At 40.3% G+C, this 18,701-nt stretch overlaps 1 protein-coding gene across 1 annotated transcript in view; it reads right to left on the reverse strand.

Moving 5' to 3' along the window:
* COL25A1 (collagen type XXV alpha 1 chain) overlaps positions 1 to 18,101 on the reverse strand; it is a 289,300-nt gene extending 271,199 nt beyond the window's left edge. The window contains exons 1-2 of the mRNA XM_052681793.1: positions 17,548 to 18,101; positions 17,059 to 17,128 (exon numbers count right to left, since the gene is read on the reverse strand). Coding sequence (XP_052537753.1) covers positions 17,059 to 17,128; positions 17,548 to 17,892 — 415 coding nt within the window. The 5' untranslated portion in view covers positions 17,893 to 18,101. The remainder of the gene's footprint in view (positions 1 to 17,058; positions 17,129 to 17,547) is intronic.
* Between the last annotated feature and the right edge of the window lie 600 nt (positions 18,102 to 18,701).

The following is an 18,701-nucleotide window of genomic DNA, read 5'->3' on the forward strand; positions in this document are numbered from 1 at the left end:
GCCTGGGAAGAATCGTATTTTTTAATCACTTAAGTCAATTATACTTTATGTCTGTATACAGACAGGGAGCAGACAGTTCCTGAATATGTTAATTTTACAAGTCAGTTTTTAAGAATTCAGCCAGACTTTAAAGTCATGCTCGCACAATCACTGTTGCCACCTCAAATATATGGAAATGTTGCCAACAGAAGTACGTGGTTGGCTATAACATTTTTCCCCACAGAAGGCATAGAAAGCACCGAGCTCAAAGTGTGATTCAAACCAAGTAGATATTGCCCTTACTTTTATTAATGCTTTAATGTATTTCAGAAACACTAGGGTATGCGATTCACCAGTGATGCTAGTGTCAACATACATCATGCAGTATAAAAAAAAAAATTGAAAATACTAACCACACAGTTCCTACAAATGCTACCGTAACTTACTAAGTTAGAAATAGCAGACAAGAAAAAAAGCACTATGAATCTTAACTCACTAACATCTGCTGCAGTATGTTTGCATTTTTTACTTGACAGTTTACCAACCAAGCACTTAATAGAGCCATATTTGCTTGACTTCCATGTAAAAATAACTGCAAAGAGACACAGAGCCTCACTGAAACCAAAGTAAAATATATTACAAAAAAAGCAAATATGTCAAAGAGAAAAAAGCCAAACACTGACAAGCAACTCTATGAAGAAGTTTAGTTACTATGCAAAAAATAACTACATGCCCCAAAAGCGTACCTTTCTCCAAGAAATCACTTTAGCAGAGTATTTCCTACTTTTTATTTGTTGAAATAAGATCTTGTGGCTGCAGTATTTCAGTACTACCATCCCATGAAACAACCAGCAGTGTTCTCTTTTCCAGATATCTCTCTCTTCTCCCTAATCCATCCTTCTCTTGTGGACAAGCCACAGTACTTGGCCCCAGAGTTTCTCACCTATGGTTTTCTGATATTAATATTACATCTATACCTATAAGCAGCTTATCTTTTATAATCAAGTATAAGGATAATGGAGAATATATTCTGTGATCTAAAGTGGCATCTCTGAAAGGAATAAATTAATCCAAGTTACTTGCCGCAAGCAGTTAGTCAGTATGTAATGCACAGGATATTCAGCATGAGCAACGGAGTGGCAATACTGGAGCAATTTTCCAATGATTATCTAAGTCTACTTCCATACAGTAAGAAAAAGAAATTTCTGCCTTGTGATGTGCTATAACTTTCAAAGATAATCTATTCAACTGTTTACATTGTCTTCTGCAATAGGAAACAAAAAACCACACCGTTTTTATCTTATTTTGCAGCTGACTTACACAAATTTGGAAATTTACTCCTCCCTCAGTTTTATCTGCTTTAATCTAAAGCACTCTAGTTCTGAAACTCCCTTGTATTCAGACTTTCCTCAGATGGTTCTTGTAGCTGCACTTTGGACTCCTTATCTGATCCACATCTGTATTTAAATGATTCCCAGAACTGGACAAAACTCTGCAAGTGATACCTTACCAATTCTGAGTGGAAGAGCTGTCACGTTTCAAACAGCCTGTTTGACGTTTCTCATAAGAGTGTAGCCCTTAAGTTATGGTCAGCTTGTGACTCACTATAAACTGCAGGCGTTTCTTCAGAACAGCTACTTCATCAATGTCCTCACAACAAACTTATTTACAAGCAAAGTATTTTGTTCTCATCCACACTGGATCACATTTTTCTTTTTTTTTTTTTTATTCCTTTTTTTTTTTTTTTTTTTTTTAACTTTTTTTTCCAGATTGTTTTTCCTCTTCTGTACTCTTGTAAATCTTTCAGTTCTGATGCCTGAATTCCAGCTCTGTCCTCCATCACCCTCACAGATCCTCTCAAGTTATTGTTCTAGAAACTAAGGCATACAAAAAGGAACACTGGAAGAAAGCCTGAAAGACAAAATGCCTTTCAACTTCAGCCTATAAATGTGTAATTACAATTCTTCTCTCCAGATCATCTATTCAAGCAATAAACAAAGCCGTGCTAGATAGCTAAAAAGACTGCGTAGACGAGCTGAACAGTTCAAACTGTGGCAGAAATTATTCTGGTGAGGAAGGGGGAAGGAGCAGGGTGAGGGGCCTGGGGGGGACAGTTTTATATAGGAGAGTGCTATTTTATTTTTGCTACTTTACCACTGGCAGATGAGACTTCAGGAACACACGAACACCATGGGGGAAAAAATGCAGTCTTAAAAGTGCTATTGGCTTGAAGGAAACATTTTATCCTATAACTCACTTCTTTAAGTATGTAACTGCAAATATCTGAAATATTACTACAGTAAATTAAGTTACTCACTTGTCAGTAAACGTTCAACAGATCTCCAGAAAAGGTACATTAACCCAACATAATGTTAGAAACCTAGGTGTTTGAAAAATGTTAATAAACCCATTGGGACAATAAAGAATCATGCAAGTCTGACCTGCCAAATTATGATTTACTTAAGGGAAAAAAAGGAAAAAGCAAACTTTGAAGGACAGCAGCAATAAATGATATGTGATCCAGGTTGCATTTTAACATGAAATAGACTTAAAAAAAAAAAAAAAAAAAAAAAAAAACCCCACCAAACTCCACCATTCTAAGAGTAACAGAAAGCAGAGGAACGACTAAAGATTTATGTCAAAAAAGTCAAAAACGTGGGCTGTTATTATTGGCACCCGCATATCTATATAGCTTCATGTGCAAATGAAGTGCTAGGGACTTAATGCCTCAGATGTATATAACATCTAGCCTACAAGTGTCCAACCATTTGGTTTGCTAGCAACCCTGCCTATGGCAAGGGCTTGGAACTGGGTGATCTTTAGTGTCCCTTCCAACCTAAGCCATTCTATAATTCTCAATGTGCCATATAGGAATAAAATATTTTATTACATCTTTGCAACTTCTGTCTCCTATTTTAACAGTTCTTCACAAGCTGCAGAATAAGAAACCAATCTTTCTCCCCAGAGTTAAACCAAGAGATATTTCATACTCCAAAAAGGACCGTGTCACAAGATCATATTTTGTACACAACTAAAAAAATGAAATTAACCAAATGCAGCATGTTTGTTGAACACAAATGAACATGAGCAACCTGCTGCTGGTCACTAGTAGTTATATCAAATTAGTAGCTGTTCTGTTTGCAACATGTATAGGAAAATAATTATGAACCTTATTTGTTAATTAAAGAACATACATGTTACATTTTTTTTATACATAATTTACTTTTGTTATAATCTACTCTATAAAAAGTCATTTCGTTCAATTTATTGATGGCATAATTTCAAGATCTAATTGCATTTTATCAAACAAAAACAGATTTGGAATTGCTGGTTTTAGGCCTCCTTTTGATTGTTCATAAAGAAATTGGGGGGCCACTTATTCAGGAGGTACATATGCATGCAATTACATCTTTTATGAAGCTTTTGTTTTACTAAGAACCCTATGTCAAGTTCACAAAAAGGTAGACCTCTTGTGTGCTGGGGCACACCGCAAAGTGTTTAAGAAACACTGAATGCAGTCACAATGAGTATACTTAGGCACATGAAAGCAGATTATTTGAGGACATATATGTCTTCATTTTTATACAAGCATCTTTTAGAACCAGCAGTAATTTTCCAAAGAGTTGGAATCATTTTGGCTGCATTAATCCGGAGGCTATTCTTAGTTACTAAGTTAAACAATCACAGCTCGTGTCAAATTAGGATTAATAGCAACATAACAATATTGTGACCCACTGCTCCTTTCCTGTAAGCTTCCATTCTATGAGACACAGCAACACATGTATTGAGAATAACTTTTCTACAGTTGATCAGTAGATACTAGTCCAAACATTTAAGTGACATATTTTTTGGGGGAAAAAAGAAAAGAGATCTGGGACAATAGCTAAGACTCTGAGTTAGCAAAATATCAGTCCAGAGACAGATCAAAGATCAGCCTTAACTGCTGTCCTTCCTGCTCTACATAAATTAAGAAATCAAGGAGATATGAAGGGCTGACAGCAAGACAGTGAAGCAAGAAGGGTGGTAACAGTGCTGGAATAAATCAAGTTCACCCTTCTGCCTTTAGGGCTTCAATATCAATTTATACCACAGACCACTGGTCCAGACACTTTAGTATGATGTTTCAATAGAGATAAAATGCAGTGTGATAGCTCCCAGGGGCTTTGAGGAACACTGCGACAGCACAACACATGCACTATTTTCATGCTTCTTCTTGCATAGTGTTAACTACCAGACCAGAACAGAGTGCTGTAGAATTTAAAAGAATTATGATCACTCCCTTGCTTAGGGAATAACAATTTGCTACTCGTTCACACCGGCCTCCAGCTTCCTATAAATTCCTTCCTTGTCAGACCACCACAGGAAGATAACACTTTCTGTCAGAAGCACAGCATTCTGGTTGTAGATTCTCCCCTACATACTGTCCCTCAAGACAGTTAAGTCTGGACATCTTAGATGAGTTCACATTGTCCATGAAGTGCAGTTCAGTATAAGATATCCTACAGACATGTCACCCTTCCTCTTGACATCATTATGTTTGTCAAGCCCTGTGAAGCCATTGCAGTAATTTAGCAAACCCTGCTGTCATCCACTGCTAAGACGAAGTGAGCCATTAGGGCCTACCGCTAGAATATTGAAATCCACCCTGAGTTAAGCTTTTCCAGATGTTGCAGGGAAAAAGCTGTAGGAAAAAGTATTCAAGTCTAGTTTGCTACTTCTCCTTTGAAGATTGCGTCAATCCTTAATTCCCCATTAAACTATCTTGGGAGACTATTAACAGAGGAAAAAAAATGAAAGAAAAAAAAAAAAAAGCCACTTGTATCTGCCTGTGGTATATTCCTTCTCAGTCACTGACAACTGGATTTTCTTGAAGTACGGATATCTCTTAGCAACAGGCTGAAGTACCTTCCCCTCAACTAGCATGCTTATTCTGCATTTTGATAGCTCAAATAAGGACCCATGAAATGTTTTTATATTGCTGCATGCAAAGAAACTTGTTAAATACTGCCATAGAGAAAGGAAGAGAATATTAGGATTCAGCAAATAGAGACCTTTCAAGCATAACATCAGGAAAGTAGATAACAGGAGAGCTGGTTAACATTGTTAAAACAATTGGCAGAGCTGAATGAGCTGAACAGAACGAGTAACTCTGGTACAAGCATGAAAATCTATTTGAGTGGAAAAAAAAAGCAAACAACACCTGCATATGTATTCTATTAAGTCTGTTCTCCAGGTTAAAGTAGCTTTTATAAATAATTTAAAAAATTATTTCAATAATCCCCCCCCAAAAAAACTTCTAGAAGATTACTTTAATTGAAAATGGATGCATTTGTAATTACCTGATTTTTTTTTATGAAGGGTTGAAGGGATGATTTAGGGAACTACCAACCTGTTAGCCTCATCTCAATGCCTTGGAAGATCACAGAGCAAATCCTCCTGAAGGCTATGCTAAGGTACATGGACGAATAGGAGGTAATACAGGAAAGGCATCATGGCTTCATGAAGGACACGTTCTCTCTGACCAACCTCGTCGCTTTTTATGATGGCATAACTGTTACTGTGGACAAGAGAAAAGCAACCGATGCCATCTATCTGGATTTCAGTAAGGCTTTTGATATAGTCTCCCATAACATCCTTCTCCCCAAAATGGGAAGATATGGATTTGATGGGTGGATTAATAGATGGATAAGGAGCTGGTTGCAAGATTGTACCCAGAGAGAAGTGGTCAATGGCACAATGTTCAGACTGAGATTGGTAACAAGTAGTGTCCATTGGATCAGTCCTGAAACTGGTGCTCTTTAACGTCAGTGACATCAATAGTGGGATCGATTGCACCCTCCACAAGTTCACAGGAGACACCAAGCCGTGTGGTGCAATCAGCACACCCAGGGGGAGGCATGCCATCCAGAGAAACCTAGACAGGCTCAAGCAAGGGGCCCAAGTGAATCTCATGGGGTTCAACAAAAATAAGCACGTTGTGACTTATGAAAGAATTTTCTGCTCTTCGGTGCTTTATTCTTAATTTTGAATACTCCATACTTTGGGACATACACAACATTTACATCAGTCCTATCATATAGGTAGTGGAACTCGGATAGGAAGACATTCTGCCTTGCCTTTACTTCTCTGTAACTGAATATTCACAACATAAGACTATTGCTTATTTGTCCTTGCTGTAATACATTAAGCGTGATGTTTCCTCTAAATATGCTTTTAGCCTTTTCCACAAATGTTCCAGTTATTATAATATATATTGCAAATATGAATATCTCATTATCTTAGAGTGGACTGAAACTGCTTGGATTACATCAGAAAATCCACCTTGCAACAACAGACAGATTTCAAGAGGAAAAAAAAGTTGAGGATTTCAGTCATTTCTTTTTCACTCGTTGGTTGTTTACTTTTGAAAGTTGGTGCTTCTTTTTAACTGGCCACAATAACACTCTCTGTCTTGCCTGTTAATTAAATATGCTAAAAAGGTTTTCCTTCTGCACATTAGGATGTGGCTCAGCGTGGAATTTAAACTAAGGAATTATGCAAAGCTGTCCTACAGTGACATTCACAACTGTCAGATTTAAATACTAATCTCTCTTCACTAAGATTAGTCTCCATACACTGAAGAAATAAAATGCACTTATGTGCTTACTTCACTGGAAAAACACTACATCTTCACATATTAAAACATTTCCAGCCTCCAACAAACATGGCTGTCATCATGACAAATACATTAACTGTAAGTAAGTATTGACAATAGCTGTCTAAGCACTGGTTTATTTTAAACTGAAGCCACATCACTGTGCCTTTCAGGCTCCATAGTTCATTAGCATTCTGCACACCTACATCCAGGAACCATTTGTGAAACATACACAAGATATTCCATACTCAACTGTAACTTCCTCATATACACAGGTAGACAGCTACTGCAAACACCACAAGCCATTGCTGTGCTACCACTGCATTCGTCTGTAGGTGTCACATAATGTCACACTCTACGCTGCGTATTGATTTACGCAAACAGCTGTCAAGTATCCATCCTGGACAGAGAACATAGAAAAGCAGAGTTGACCATTGCCATAAAGATCACATTGATGGTTACCAGACTTCGGTTTACACTCACGTATGTCTGCACAGATCACATCTCCTGCCACAAGAATCAAATCAGGATTCATGAAGTATTTTTGCTAATGTTTTAAACAGCTATCTCAGACATGGAAGGAACTGAGAGGAATATTATTCAGCTCTGTGTGAAGCTGAGGCAACAGTTCACAGCATTCGTCATCCATCCACTGAGCCATTCTTTCAGCTGACAACACCCAATAGCACAGCAATGGAGACTCAAACATTAAAGGGACATTTGATAAACTGTGGCAAAAGAGTAGACAGGAGTGTCTCTGTACGGCCAACACGTGAAAATACCTTCACAGTGACGCCATTGGACATTATCTAGATGTAAATTCTAGATGAGAATATTAATCCACAGACCTATGGAGCTTATCCTTCTAATCCTCTGCAGCCATATCCCTGTGCTCAGGTATCAAGGCTTCTCTTTAGGAACATCAAGAGAATTAGAACAACAGCTTACTCAGATGGTATGGGCATGGCGTTGGGGGAGGAGAAGGAGTGCGTGCCTTCAAGCAACTGGTTCTCATATTCATAAAAAGGATTATTAGATCTGCCAGCTAAAGGAAATACCTCCTCAACTTAAGATGCACAAGCTTTGACTTTTAGCATTGCAGTCCTCCATTAAAACCCTACTATTATCCAGTATATATAAATATATAAGAACAATTGTGATTGTAACAATTATAAATATATAAGAACAATAACAATGTATACATATATATATATATATATATAAGAACAATTATGTCATTTCCTAGCAACACTAGTACTACCATCATAAGGTATGTTGTCTGTAGGCAACTGTTCTTGTTTGTACAGACAGTACATAATCATAATCACAGAAATAGATAGTTAACAGGTTAGTGTCCTTCAAAATACATTGTGCAATTTTGCTGTCAAATATACACACAAATCCACTGTAATTTCTACCACAGCTCTGATAAAAAGGTCTTGGATCCGATTCTCAGTATATTTTTCTGTTTTCAAAACTTCTTCCAGCCTAATCCCCATCATTTTAGAGGAGATCTTTTAAAACAGCAGTTTTCTACCACAGTCTTAAGCACAACACCCTATGAATCAGTTTATCCTTGGGGAACCCCATTCCTAAGTTAACCTTTAATGTAAGCTTGTGATGTGATACTTTTTCCTGTGTCAGCAGGGACACTGAAAATATTCAGGAAGGTAAAGTAAATGAAATTTTGTTAAGACTGCATAAAATTACAAATGGCAGAGCAGAAAAGGCAGTGAAACTATACATCCTACTCCACAGTTCCTTACTCCCAAGAGTACTAGAACTCTTCAGTAGAGTGGGAAGATGTGCTCTATGTGCTGAGTCTTTTCCTAGCTGCAAAAGGAAGAGAAGATTAAATACTTCTCTCCTATAAATCCTTGTAGCTTAGAAGAGGCACCTCTGAGATACCAGCAGACTGAAGTAGTACCAGGAAATGGCATGAGCCAGCTATTTCAGCTAGCGGAAAGGAGTGGATCAGCCACCTGGCGCCACGTAGGATTTGTCCACAAGCTCAAGATGCCCAGTTCTCCCTCCGTTTATATTAAGTGAGCTATATGCTATGCCATGTCACTGTGACTTGGGAAGCAGCCTATTTTGTTTCCAACTCACAGAAGCATGTGGAAGCACCAGAAGTGTCATACTGCTGTGTTATAAAGTACAGCGTGATGCACTGAGATGAGGATCAAAGAAGAAGAGGAAAGTTTGCTTAATCTCCTTCTTCCTCTACTCAGCAGTCCTTCAGCTGAGCTTGTAAAACCACAAGAAAGGTAGAGAAAGCTACTTAGAGGGACTCAAAAGCATCATTCCCTATATGACCCCATTTCCCACCTTCCTGAGAATGTGTGAATTTGGGAGCCACTCTCCACTGCGTGCCCAAACAAGACACAATGGCAAAAGTAAACATGTATTTCTAAAAAATAATTACTAAGTCATAGAAAACAACGTTAAAAAATACTAAGTACAAAAAAAAAAAAAAAACCAAAACACCACAAAAACATGAGACACTTCAGTAATGTCCTACTACATTTGCCCAACACAATAATTGCAAGTAAAGTTTCATGAACATCCTAATCTAAGATGATAACTTTAATGGTTAACAGAGACTATTTAAAGCTAAATATACTGATTTTCATAGACCATCTAATCTATTCCTCATGTGCGCATTTTAAGAAAAATATACTTTATTCATCCTCGATAACTTCCTGCTCCATTTTTAAGACAGGGAAGGAGAAATGACTGTTGCTAAAAGTTACATTATTTCTTGGTTGAGCTTAGCCTTGTAAACAGAAGTCTTGGAAATCGTTGTACTGTTTTTTCAAGGCATTGTAAGAGTAATAAAAAACTTATCAAAATGATATTCTCTGTTATTATATGCTCTTCATCCCTTTTATTGTTTCTTTGCCCCACAGAGGACTGTCGTTATACCTCTGATGAGTATAACCGCATACATTTCTAATGAGAAGGTCTATAAAAACGTCTTATTTCTTCAGAAAGCTCACGAGGCATTATCTGTTTCAAAGCTTTAAAAGCGTAAGAAACTCTCCCCGAATGTGCATCCAGTATTTAAAACTGTAAGTAAGTGCCTATTCCTGTAAACTGTGTCTGCACATATAAATGGAAAACAATTTTAATACAAAAAGACTTGAGAGCAAGAAAGGAGCAGGAAGGATAATTTCACAGCATGCATTGCAGACAAGACTGTTTCAACACACATAAAACACTGCTTTAAGAACAAAATGATCGGGTTTTCTCTGTGAACATGAAGGATGTGTCAAGAGGTTTGCTTCACAAATAAGGAAATTGTAGCCTGCCCACTAAGAAAGTGCTTTCTTATTTGACAGTGCAGCATGAGAGCCAGGCAACCTATGGAAACATTTAAACAGTAAGTTATTACAGCTCAGGCACATCTGTGCATCAGCGATTTCTTGTACCACACATTTACTAATTTACAGAGCTGCACATTTTTAACCAAGGAGAATGTTTACATGAGATTGCTGCACTTAATCACCAAAATTGAGCCATATCCAACAATTTGTTGAGCCGTGACTGACTAGAAACAGCAGTTGTGAACCACATGCAAAGAAATACCTGACAATGATTGCCCATATGCATCTGCTGTAGAGCACAGAATCACAAATATGATCTGCTGCATTAACATCCAAACTTGTATTTCTAAAGATTTTAGGGGGGAAAAAAAATAGTTGTATTTGCATGGAAGGTACATGTGAACCCGGCACATGCAAATTTGCCATTCAGTTTTGAATACATGTCCCGAAATTCCACCTTTATTGAGCTCTCATAAACAACTTCTTCCATCTGAACTTAATCTCATGAAAAGAGATGAGCACATGAATTTAAACAGGCACTGCTTTCAGGCTTTGCTCTTCTCTAAGTCTAAACTGGTAAAAAAATATGACGGTTCACAAGCCTCAAAAAAAGCAAGCCTGCAGCACTGTGTTCACTATTATGCCTATTATCTAACTGCAAGCTTCCACTTCAGTTGTACAGGGCTAAATTTGTGTTTCCCAGCCTGCATTACTCTGTACCCTCTTACATCTTCTTAGTAGTTCAAGTAAGCAGTCAGATTTCCTTTCTGTGGCTGACTTGTAGAAAAAAATCTGGCAATATAATCAACTGAAATAATGAAAGGGAAAACTAATCTGCCTTCCTGAAGAAGCTGTAGTTAGCAACATGACTCAAAGTTCTGTGTTAAAGATTGATGCCATCATGGGGTTGGCACCTTGAAGAGATTAATTGTATGTTTCTGACAACCCAAAAGATCCTGTAAAAGATGAATTCTGTCAGTCAAGCTGATTGCATAGATTGCTGATGTTTGCTGCTAAATGTATTTCAAAATAATAATAATAATAACAATAATAATGATAATAATAATAATAATAATAATAGGTAGGCTGCAGCCAATATATTTAAAAACATAGGAAGGAGGATGAGGGGTGTAATGCAGTGATCCATTCACAACACATTCCAAAGAACTCACTAACCTTTAAGGAAAGGGCTGAGGCTTTTGGGCATAAAGAAAAAGCAAAAGTATTGCTGAACTGAACTCACTTATCCCATCTTTAAATATTCTTCAAGATTTAGGTGCAGGTATTGACAATTTAAGAAAAACAAAGCAAACAGAGATGCACTACTTCAGAAGTGGTCTTAAAGATCTCACACTGAAGGACACATTTTACTGCACTCCTCTTCTGACACTTAGAGCAGCTCTTCAAGACAGACAGTTGCCACATGGAAGGAGACGCGCAGAAGTGAAACACAAGCATTAAAGGACAATTAATGCAGGCAAATCAACATTTTCTAATACACCTTGTCTGACAAAACTGTGCTAGTTCAATAAAAACTGATTTCAGAATAAAACTTTGTGTTAATAATACTTCTGTGGTCAAAGCATTTTTTGTTTCATGCCACTGACATCAGTAATAGTACAAAAGAGAATTCTGGTGCAATTTGCAGTTGATCAGCTCTCCTTTGAGCCACATCACGTTTCATTTATCACACTGCACACCCTACCTCCTTACCCAGAGGCAACAGAATTAAAAGGTCACATCTTAGCCAATAAAATATAAATATCTTCTGTGGGGAAAAAAAAACAGTGTCTCTAATCAGTCATCCAAACAAGACAGCAGACTACCCAGAAGGTTGTATGCTGCTGCACATCAATAAACATCTTTATCTAGAAACTAAAATGAAAAATATCAAACTAGCAGAAGTATGAAAGAGGAACTCAGAGGCCTGTCAGAAAAATTACAAAATTAAAGCTGAGCACTGCATTCTGCAAATAGATGATACAGAAAGGGCAGAAATAAGTAGTGCTGGGAGCTAGGTAAAGCTAGAACACATTGGAATTTTCAGTAAAAGGGAAAAACACTATGGATACTTTCTGTTTCTATCTATGTTTCATTTCAGAATTCTTTATCGGTAAACATTTAAGTCAGATCCCTTTTTCTTTACCTCTTAAATCTTAAAAAAAAAAAAAAAAAAAAAAAATACTTCCCCCTAATCACAATCAAAGAACAAAGTAATACCCTGCTGATAACAATTTCTGGATTCTTTTAATCCCTGAAAATGATTTCTCCTCCATCTTTCAGCCTCACTAATCAAAACGCTCAGGGAAACAGTAATTCTGAAACACAGGGAAATAACAAAGAGTGCTTAAATTGCATGGTCTGCTCATCTACTTCCACTGCATCTCAGAACAAACCTTAGGTGTCTGCAAGGACAAAAGTATATTGGGATGCTAAGAAAATGCATCCATCCATGCAAAAATACATACAGCACACAGACCTTACTGGTGAGCTGTGGCCATTGAACAGGACTTTGCCACTACAATGGCTGCAGAGGAAGACCAACTGGTAGTCTCCGTCTTCCAAAAAAATCTATTTAGCCTAATGAACAGGTTTATATATAATCAACTAGGCTCAAACAAGTTTTATATCCAAATAATAGCAAATTGCATGGTGAAATAGCAGGCACATCAAATACCAAGCCATCTAAGTGGCAGTATTACATGAACAGCACGAAGTACTCGGCTAAGGGAGAACAATGGCTGTGTCCATACCTGGAAAGGCTTTGAAGTTACAGATATCTGAAGAGAAGTGAGAGAATTACACAGTTCTTGATGGGGAAAATAACAAAGAAAGAGCAAAGGAATGTGAGCATTGTCTGTGGTACAAGAAAAAAAACCAAAAATAACAAACTTGACTAAACAGACAGAACCAATCAGTGAAGCTTAGACAACGTTCTTGGAGGAAAAAAAAAAAAATGAAACAACAATAGCAAGACAACTCACAAACATGTAAACCCCATAATTTTATGTGCAAAGTACTGTGAGCATACATACAGTGAGACAATGCACTTAGACAATAAAAAAAATTATGTTATGCAACCCTATTCTTTGCCTATGCAAAATTTATTTCAAAGAAAAAAAAAAATATATGGCATATATTGACACTCCTACTTACAAAATGGGAGGGGAGAGGGGAATGGTGTTGTTTAGTTTTGTTTTTAAAGGAATCAATTTGCTATAATGACTTTCCTAGAGGTTAAAAAACTTTATCTGGGGGAAGGAGAGAAGAAAAGTAATCACTTCTGAAAACGTACAAAACCTTTACAGGTGAAAGTCTTTCTTCGCAACCTTTCTATCTTTCTCAAAATTCTGTAGCCCAAATCACAAATTTTCTTCAGCAATGGCCATCCACTCCTGAAGCTCACTTTACTGAAATAAACAGAAGTTTAGCTATTGAACCGAAAGCAGCCTAAAGGAACATGCAGGACCATACCACATCAGCCGCTAGTCTTCCCACTCACCAAATCTGACCCCTTCTGTGCTGACACATCTCAGTCCTATGTGACCTTGCAGGCTCTCTGAAGACCCCTTAGAGAATGAGACCTCACAGCACTTGATTGCAAGTGTCAGGGCTTGACCCTTACAAGACAGAAAGGCTCAATTCACTAAGAACATGAAAGCATGTGCTTAGTTTGTGTTGAAGTCTATGAATACCACAAATACACTTTTACATTTTTTGGAATAAGCGGGTCTAAATCTACTATTCGAATTTCTTACAACTCTACTCAATCAGGAATATCTTTGTGCCTTCCTAAATTGTTTCTCCTTCCATAGCAGTATAATTCTTGACTTGGTATCCAGCACTGTACCTGGCTGTGCCTAAAAAAAAGCTGACTATGGTACTGCAGATTATGGTACTGAATCTTTAAAGAAAGATTCAGGCATATGAAGTAATTACCTACACACCTATGTTTTTGTTCATATCTTATGGTTTGGAAACATTCATTTAAAATAAAAAGTCTGGGAAACCCAGGAAAATCAAAATATGAAGTCAAAAATAAACTTAGCCACTCAATCTTCCCCCAGTCCCCTGTGCAGAGGACTAACTGCCAGCAGTGACTGTTGCACTCCTGTTAGAGTTGAGGTAATTTAAGAGGAATGTCAGTATGCATTTACATTTCAAACTTTATTACTCTGCTATAAGAGAAAGAATGCCTGCTATTGTCATACAAAAATATTTACAAAATCTTTGGTATCTGGTTTTAGTCCTACAAAATTAAAATCAAAACTCTCAGCATCTCTGCACACTATGTGTCTTTTAGGAGAATACTAACTAGTAGAAAACACATTTAGTGAAAACATTTTTAAAAAACTGGGAAGCCTAACAGTTTCTCATTCTAGAGGAAGTTCAAGGCTGTTGTCGCATTACAAGGAGCTACACATGGACAGCTTTGCAAGCTATGAGCACTTGTGAATCTGGCTGCCTCTCCAGCATTCAAGCCATTCCAACCCAGTTTCCTTTGAACATGCATTTCCTACCACGGAGAGCCACAAGCGGATGGACATCTCAAGCTAATGAGATCTACATCGATTGCATAACTTTAATCTTAAATCAGAGACTACACTATCACCCTCTTGCCTGCAGATTGGATTTCCCTTTCTTCCTCTGGTATAAGACAAAGTAATCTTTTTTCCGAATAATCTTTATTTCTCTTTAAAGAGCAGAATGGTGGAAACTTCCTTGGTGGCCATCTGGCAGCTGCCTTATTCTCAAAAACTACCTGCATACCAACAAAGGCTTTCCAAAGCCACCTCAAACAGACATGCATTGTATTACTAAATAAACCCAGGTAAGAAACGCAGAACCTGTTCAGAATAAAGCATTAAAAATGGAATTATGTAGTAAAGAGGTAATTTATTCTTTGGCTTCACAGATAGCAGACAACAATGACAACAAAACAAACAAGAGACTTTCTGTGATTCTTTTCCTATGAAACTAAATGCATTTCAAAGCACACTAGTCCAAATTTGTAGCTGAAGCATTAAGGAAGAAAACAAAAAGCTCATCACATCCAGTCTAGAAGCAATTCCACAAACTGAATCCAATAAAGGAACAATGATTTATTTTCTGTCCCTTCCCGCTCTCCCTAATGCCTGCAGTCAGGAAGGCACAATATCAGGCAGTGGTGCCATTCAGCCCTTGTTCTCCCTGATAAGGCTCCCAGGATATTGCCATTTTGATGTAGACACCTATCCACTGGTAACAAGCATGAGAACATCAACTCATTTTAAGATGCTCAAAAATAAAGCTATCACAAGGCAATATCTCCGAATCACTGCAAAACTTTCTTTCAAACTGAAACAGTGACCCAGAGGTGAGAAACCCAGTATCACATCTCTAATCCCCCATAAGAATTAATCTTCACACACACACACACACACACACGCACACACACACAAATGCCCACAACTACCTATACAAACACTTCCCTTGTCTTATAAATCTTACCCCTTGATAACGTTTCTCAGATAACTTTATTTCGACTTTTACTTAAGTGAGTATTTTTACAGCGCACGTGAGGATTATTCTGCTGCTGACAATCTATTTGATGAAACGTCTTTAGAAGAAAGGTCAGGTAAAAATTGGTATGATGTGGAGCTCTAGTGGTAGCGGGCTAGTAACGCACTGCATAACAACTGTGAAACAGGAGGTACTGACCTTAGGTCTGAAAGCAGTAAGTGAGAACATAACAAATGAATTCAAACGAGGAGAACAAAGAGCGAGAATGTTTGGAATCAAATTCAGCAGCATTTCAAGCTCATAGAATACATCTGTGTATACAGCATGATGAGCAATTCCATTTTCAACACGTAAGCTTCAACCTTGTAATGATGACTGCAGTTAAACAACAGAAAAATAAAATCAACACCGTACTTGAAAGAAAATGTACGCAGTGCAACAGTAAATCAATGCCTTTTATCAAAACTAGCTGAGAGTGGAGTAATTCTACGCACTCTTTTATAACAGTCATACATATTATTCTTTTTGTGCTAGACATGGTAGCTCCTACACCAGTGATGAAAAATACTCTGCTCCCAGTTGCAACATCAGCAAGATGCTGTAACAGCATGGCAGTCAGTTTTAACACTGTAATTCAGCAGCTCTGCCAGACAAATAAGTTTGGCAGAAATAGAACCCTTAACTAAAAGAGCACCTTACTCATATGTGCACAGTGCCATCACACACTCTAATGGCAAACATTATCCTCAGCTTAATTCTTGCTAAGCATCAATATTCCACCCGTAAAGGACATGGTTTTTTTCCTCACTCAGGGTGGTAGAACATGTATGCATGGGCACATACTGTGCCTATGGTGTTTCACTGCAGTGCCAGTGTTCTTACAGCTATCACCCTGTGATACATCAGCTTTACTCTCCTAACTTTTAAGATAGCACTGGGATGCATATCAGCAGATGTTTATAAAGCAAGGACAAGAGCAACAGTTTTCAGGCAGTCAAAAAGCAGCACCAAAACCAGACAGCACTGCTCTGTGTGCACACAGACAACCAATCCCAGTGTTAGGAGGCCCCGTTTCCAAGTCTGAGCAACAGCAGCAGTCGCATAAAGAAACACCATTCTGAATCCTCACTACCAATCTTGCAATTCCTTCCTAGGGGAACCACTTCCATCCCCCACTACAGAAAAACAAGGCAATACTGAAAAGCTCTTGTGTGTATATGCTGCTGACTTGCAACGGATTCCTCACTTATTTTAATCCATGCTATAAATTTTCACTAGGAATTTTTTGTTCTGCTTCCTGAAACTGAGCACAGAATGCCTTGATTCAGTACCACTCCACTTAAGATGGAACGTATTTCTCCTTGCTACCATAGACCATTAAGTTCACAAGTGTCATCATTTGGCATCTGCCAGCCTAACAGTGGTCTTTTAACCAGCGTGTATTCCAAGCCAACACCGCAAGGGAAACGCGATACAACTCCGGGCTCTACACCTTTGCCACCCAATTGATGCTTACTGAAGAAGCTTGCTCTAATTGATGCCCGTTTGACGCACACGGAACGCAGAATTAACCCCAGAACGCACAGCTCCGGGAGGAGGGACGCCGAGCCGCATTACCTGGCGGGCAGCTGCACTCTGCGGGCGCTTCTCTCGCCGCTCGGATTTTTGCCAAGTGCTCGTAGGACTTCTGTGGGGGAGAGGAGCAACGTGAGGGCGCTCGGCCTGCCACAACCCGGCGGCAGAGCCCAGCGTGCCCCGCTTTACAGCTGTCTCACCGAGCGCGGAACTGGCGACGGCTTCTCCTCTTGGACGTGACCCAGCCTGAAGGGCTGACTTCTCCACCCCCATCGAAAAGAGCCCACCGCCAACGGCTCTCTCTCACCTTTACCCCTCCACACGCTCTGGAACTTCATTTATTTTCGATCTCAAGCCCGCTCCTCGGCACCGGCCAGAAACGCGGAGACGCGTGGAGAAAACCCTCTGCGCTCTCCGTGCGATGCCCTTCGTTCCCGCGCCCCGATGGCCGCCTCGCGCTGCCCCACGCGCCCCTCGGTCTCCCCCTCTCCCCTCCCGCACGCGGCCGGAGCGGCCCCCCATCCCGCACACCTGGGCGAGCAGCCGCTCCACTTTCTCCTGCATCATCTCGTTGAGCCGTTCCAGAGAAAAGCCGGGCAGAGGCGGGAGCGGAGCGGCGGCGGCGGAGCCCCCCCGGGCGCCCTCGATGGCCGCCAGCCGGGCCTGGAGGTCGCTGGTCCGTACCCCCAGGTACACGCAGGAGGCGGCCGCCAGCGCAGACAGCAGAACGGGCAGCGCCGAGCAGCATGGCCCGGCCCGGCGCGGGCAGCGCTCCCCGCCGCAGCCATCCCGTCCTGCGGCTCCGCGGCTCTTGCCCAGCATGCTTTTGCACCCTTCGGCTGCGGCAGCTTTTATTTCCTTTCCTCCGCCCCCCATGGAGGCGACTAATTTACAAACAAAAATAATAGCGAGGAACTAGACCGAAACGAGCGACCAAAAGGCGGGTGACGAGGACTAAATAAACAAACGGAGGCGGAGCCCGCGGCCGTCCCCGCACTTCGGCGGCGTAAAGCGGTGCGGGTCGAGCCCCGCGGCTGCCGCCCGCCCGGAGACGCGCGCTGTGCGAGCGCTCCACCACTTGTCAGAGCTGTGGGGCGGGAGGGAAGCTCCACTCCTCACCCTCCCTCCCTCCCTCCTCGCCGGACTTGTTGCTCCCCCTCCACCTGCCTGCCGGCTCCCACAGCCGAGCCGGGCGGGGAAGCCCCGAGCTCGGCCCCGCTGTCAGCCGCCGCCCCGCCCTCGTTTGCACGGCGTTCACCTGGGCGGGGGCTCGGCACGAGCTGCTGCCGCCGGCTTTGCCCCCTCCTACAGCTGTTTCTCCCTGCTCGAGGCAGCGGCGGAGCCCGAGGGAGCGCTCGGCTCTAAGAACTGCTCGAAAGGTGGAAAGAGTCCCGGGGTAAAGCCGGACACGGTGTCTCCTAGACAGCGCCGAGCGTGCTGGTTTGCAACACAAACTGCAATTCCTCGTGGAGTTCTGTTTGTGCACTTTTATTACCTATTGTTTTCCAAGCGCTCACACACAGTGACTGCAACTGCTGTGAAAGCACGAACGCAAAAAGCTCAGCCGGGGTTCTGAGCAGTCACGGAGCCTTTGGGTAAAGCGCATTGCAAGTTCATCACTACCGTTATACTTCATAATTTGTCTTTCTCCATGCTAAAAAAAAAAGAGAGAGAAATGCTTCACA

This window comes from Tympanuchus pallidicinctus, unplaced genomic scaffold, assembly GCF_026119805.1.
Source record: "Tympanuchus pallidicinctus isolate F22 unplaced genomic scaffold, pur_lepc_1.0 scaffold2, whole genome shotgun sequence".
Lineage (NCBI taxonomy): Eukaryota > Metazoa > Chordata > Aves > Galliformes > Phasianidae > Tympanuchus > Tympanuchus pallidicinctus.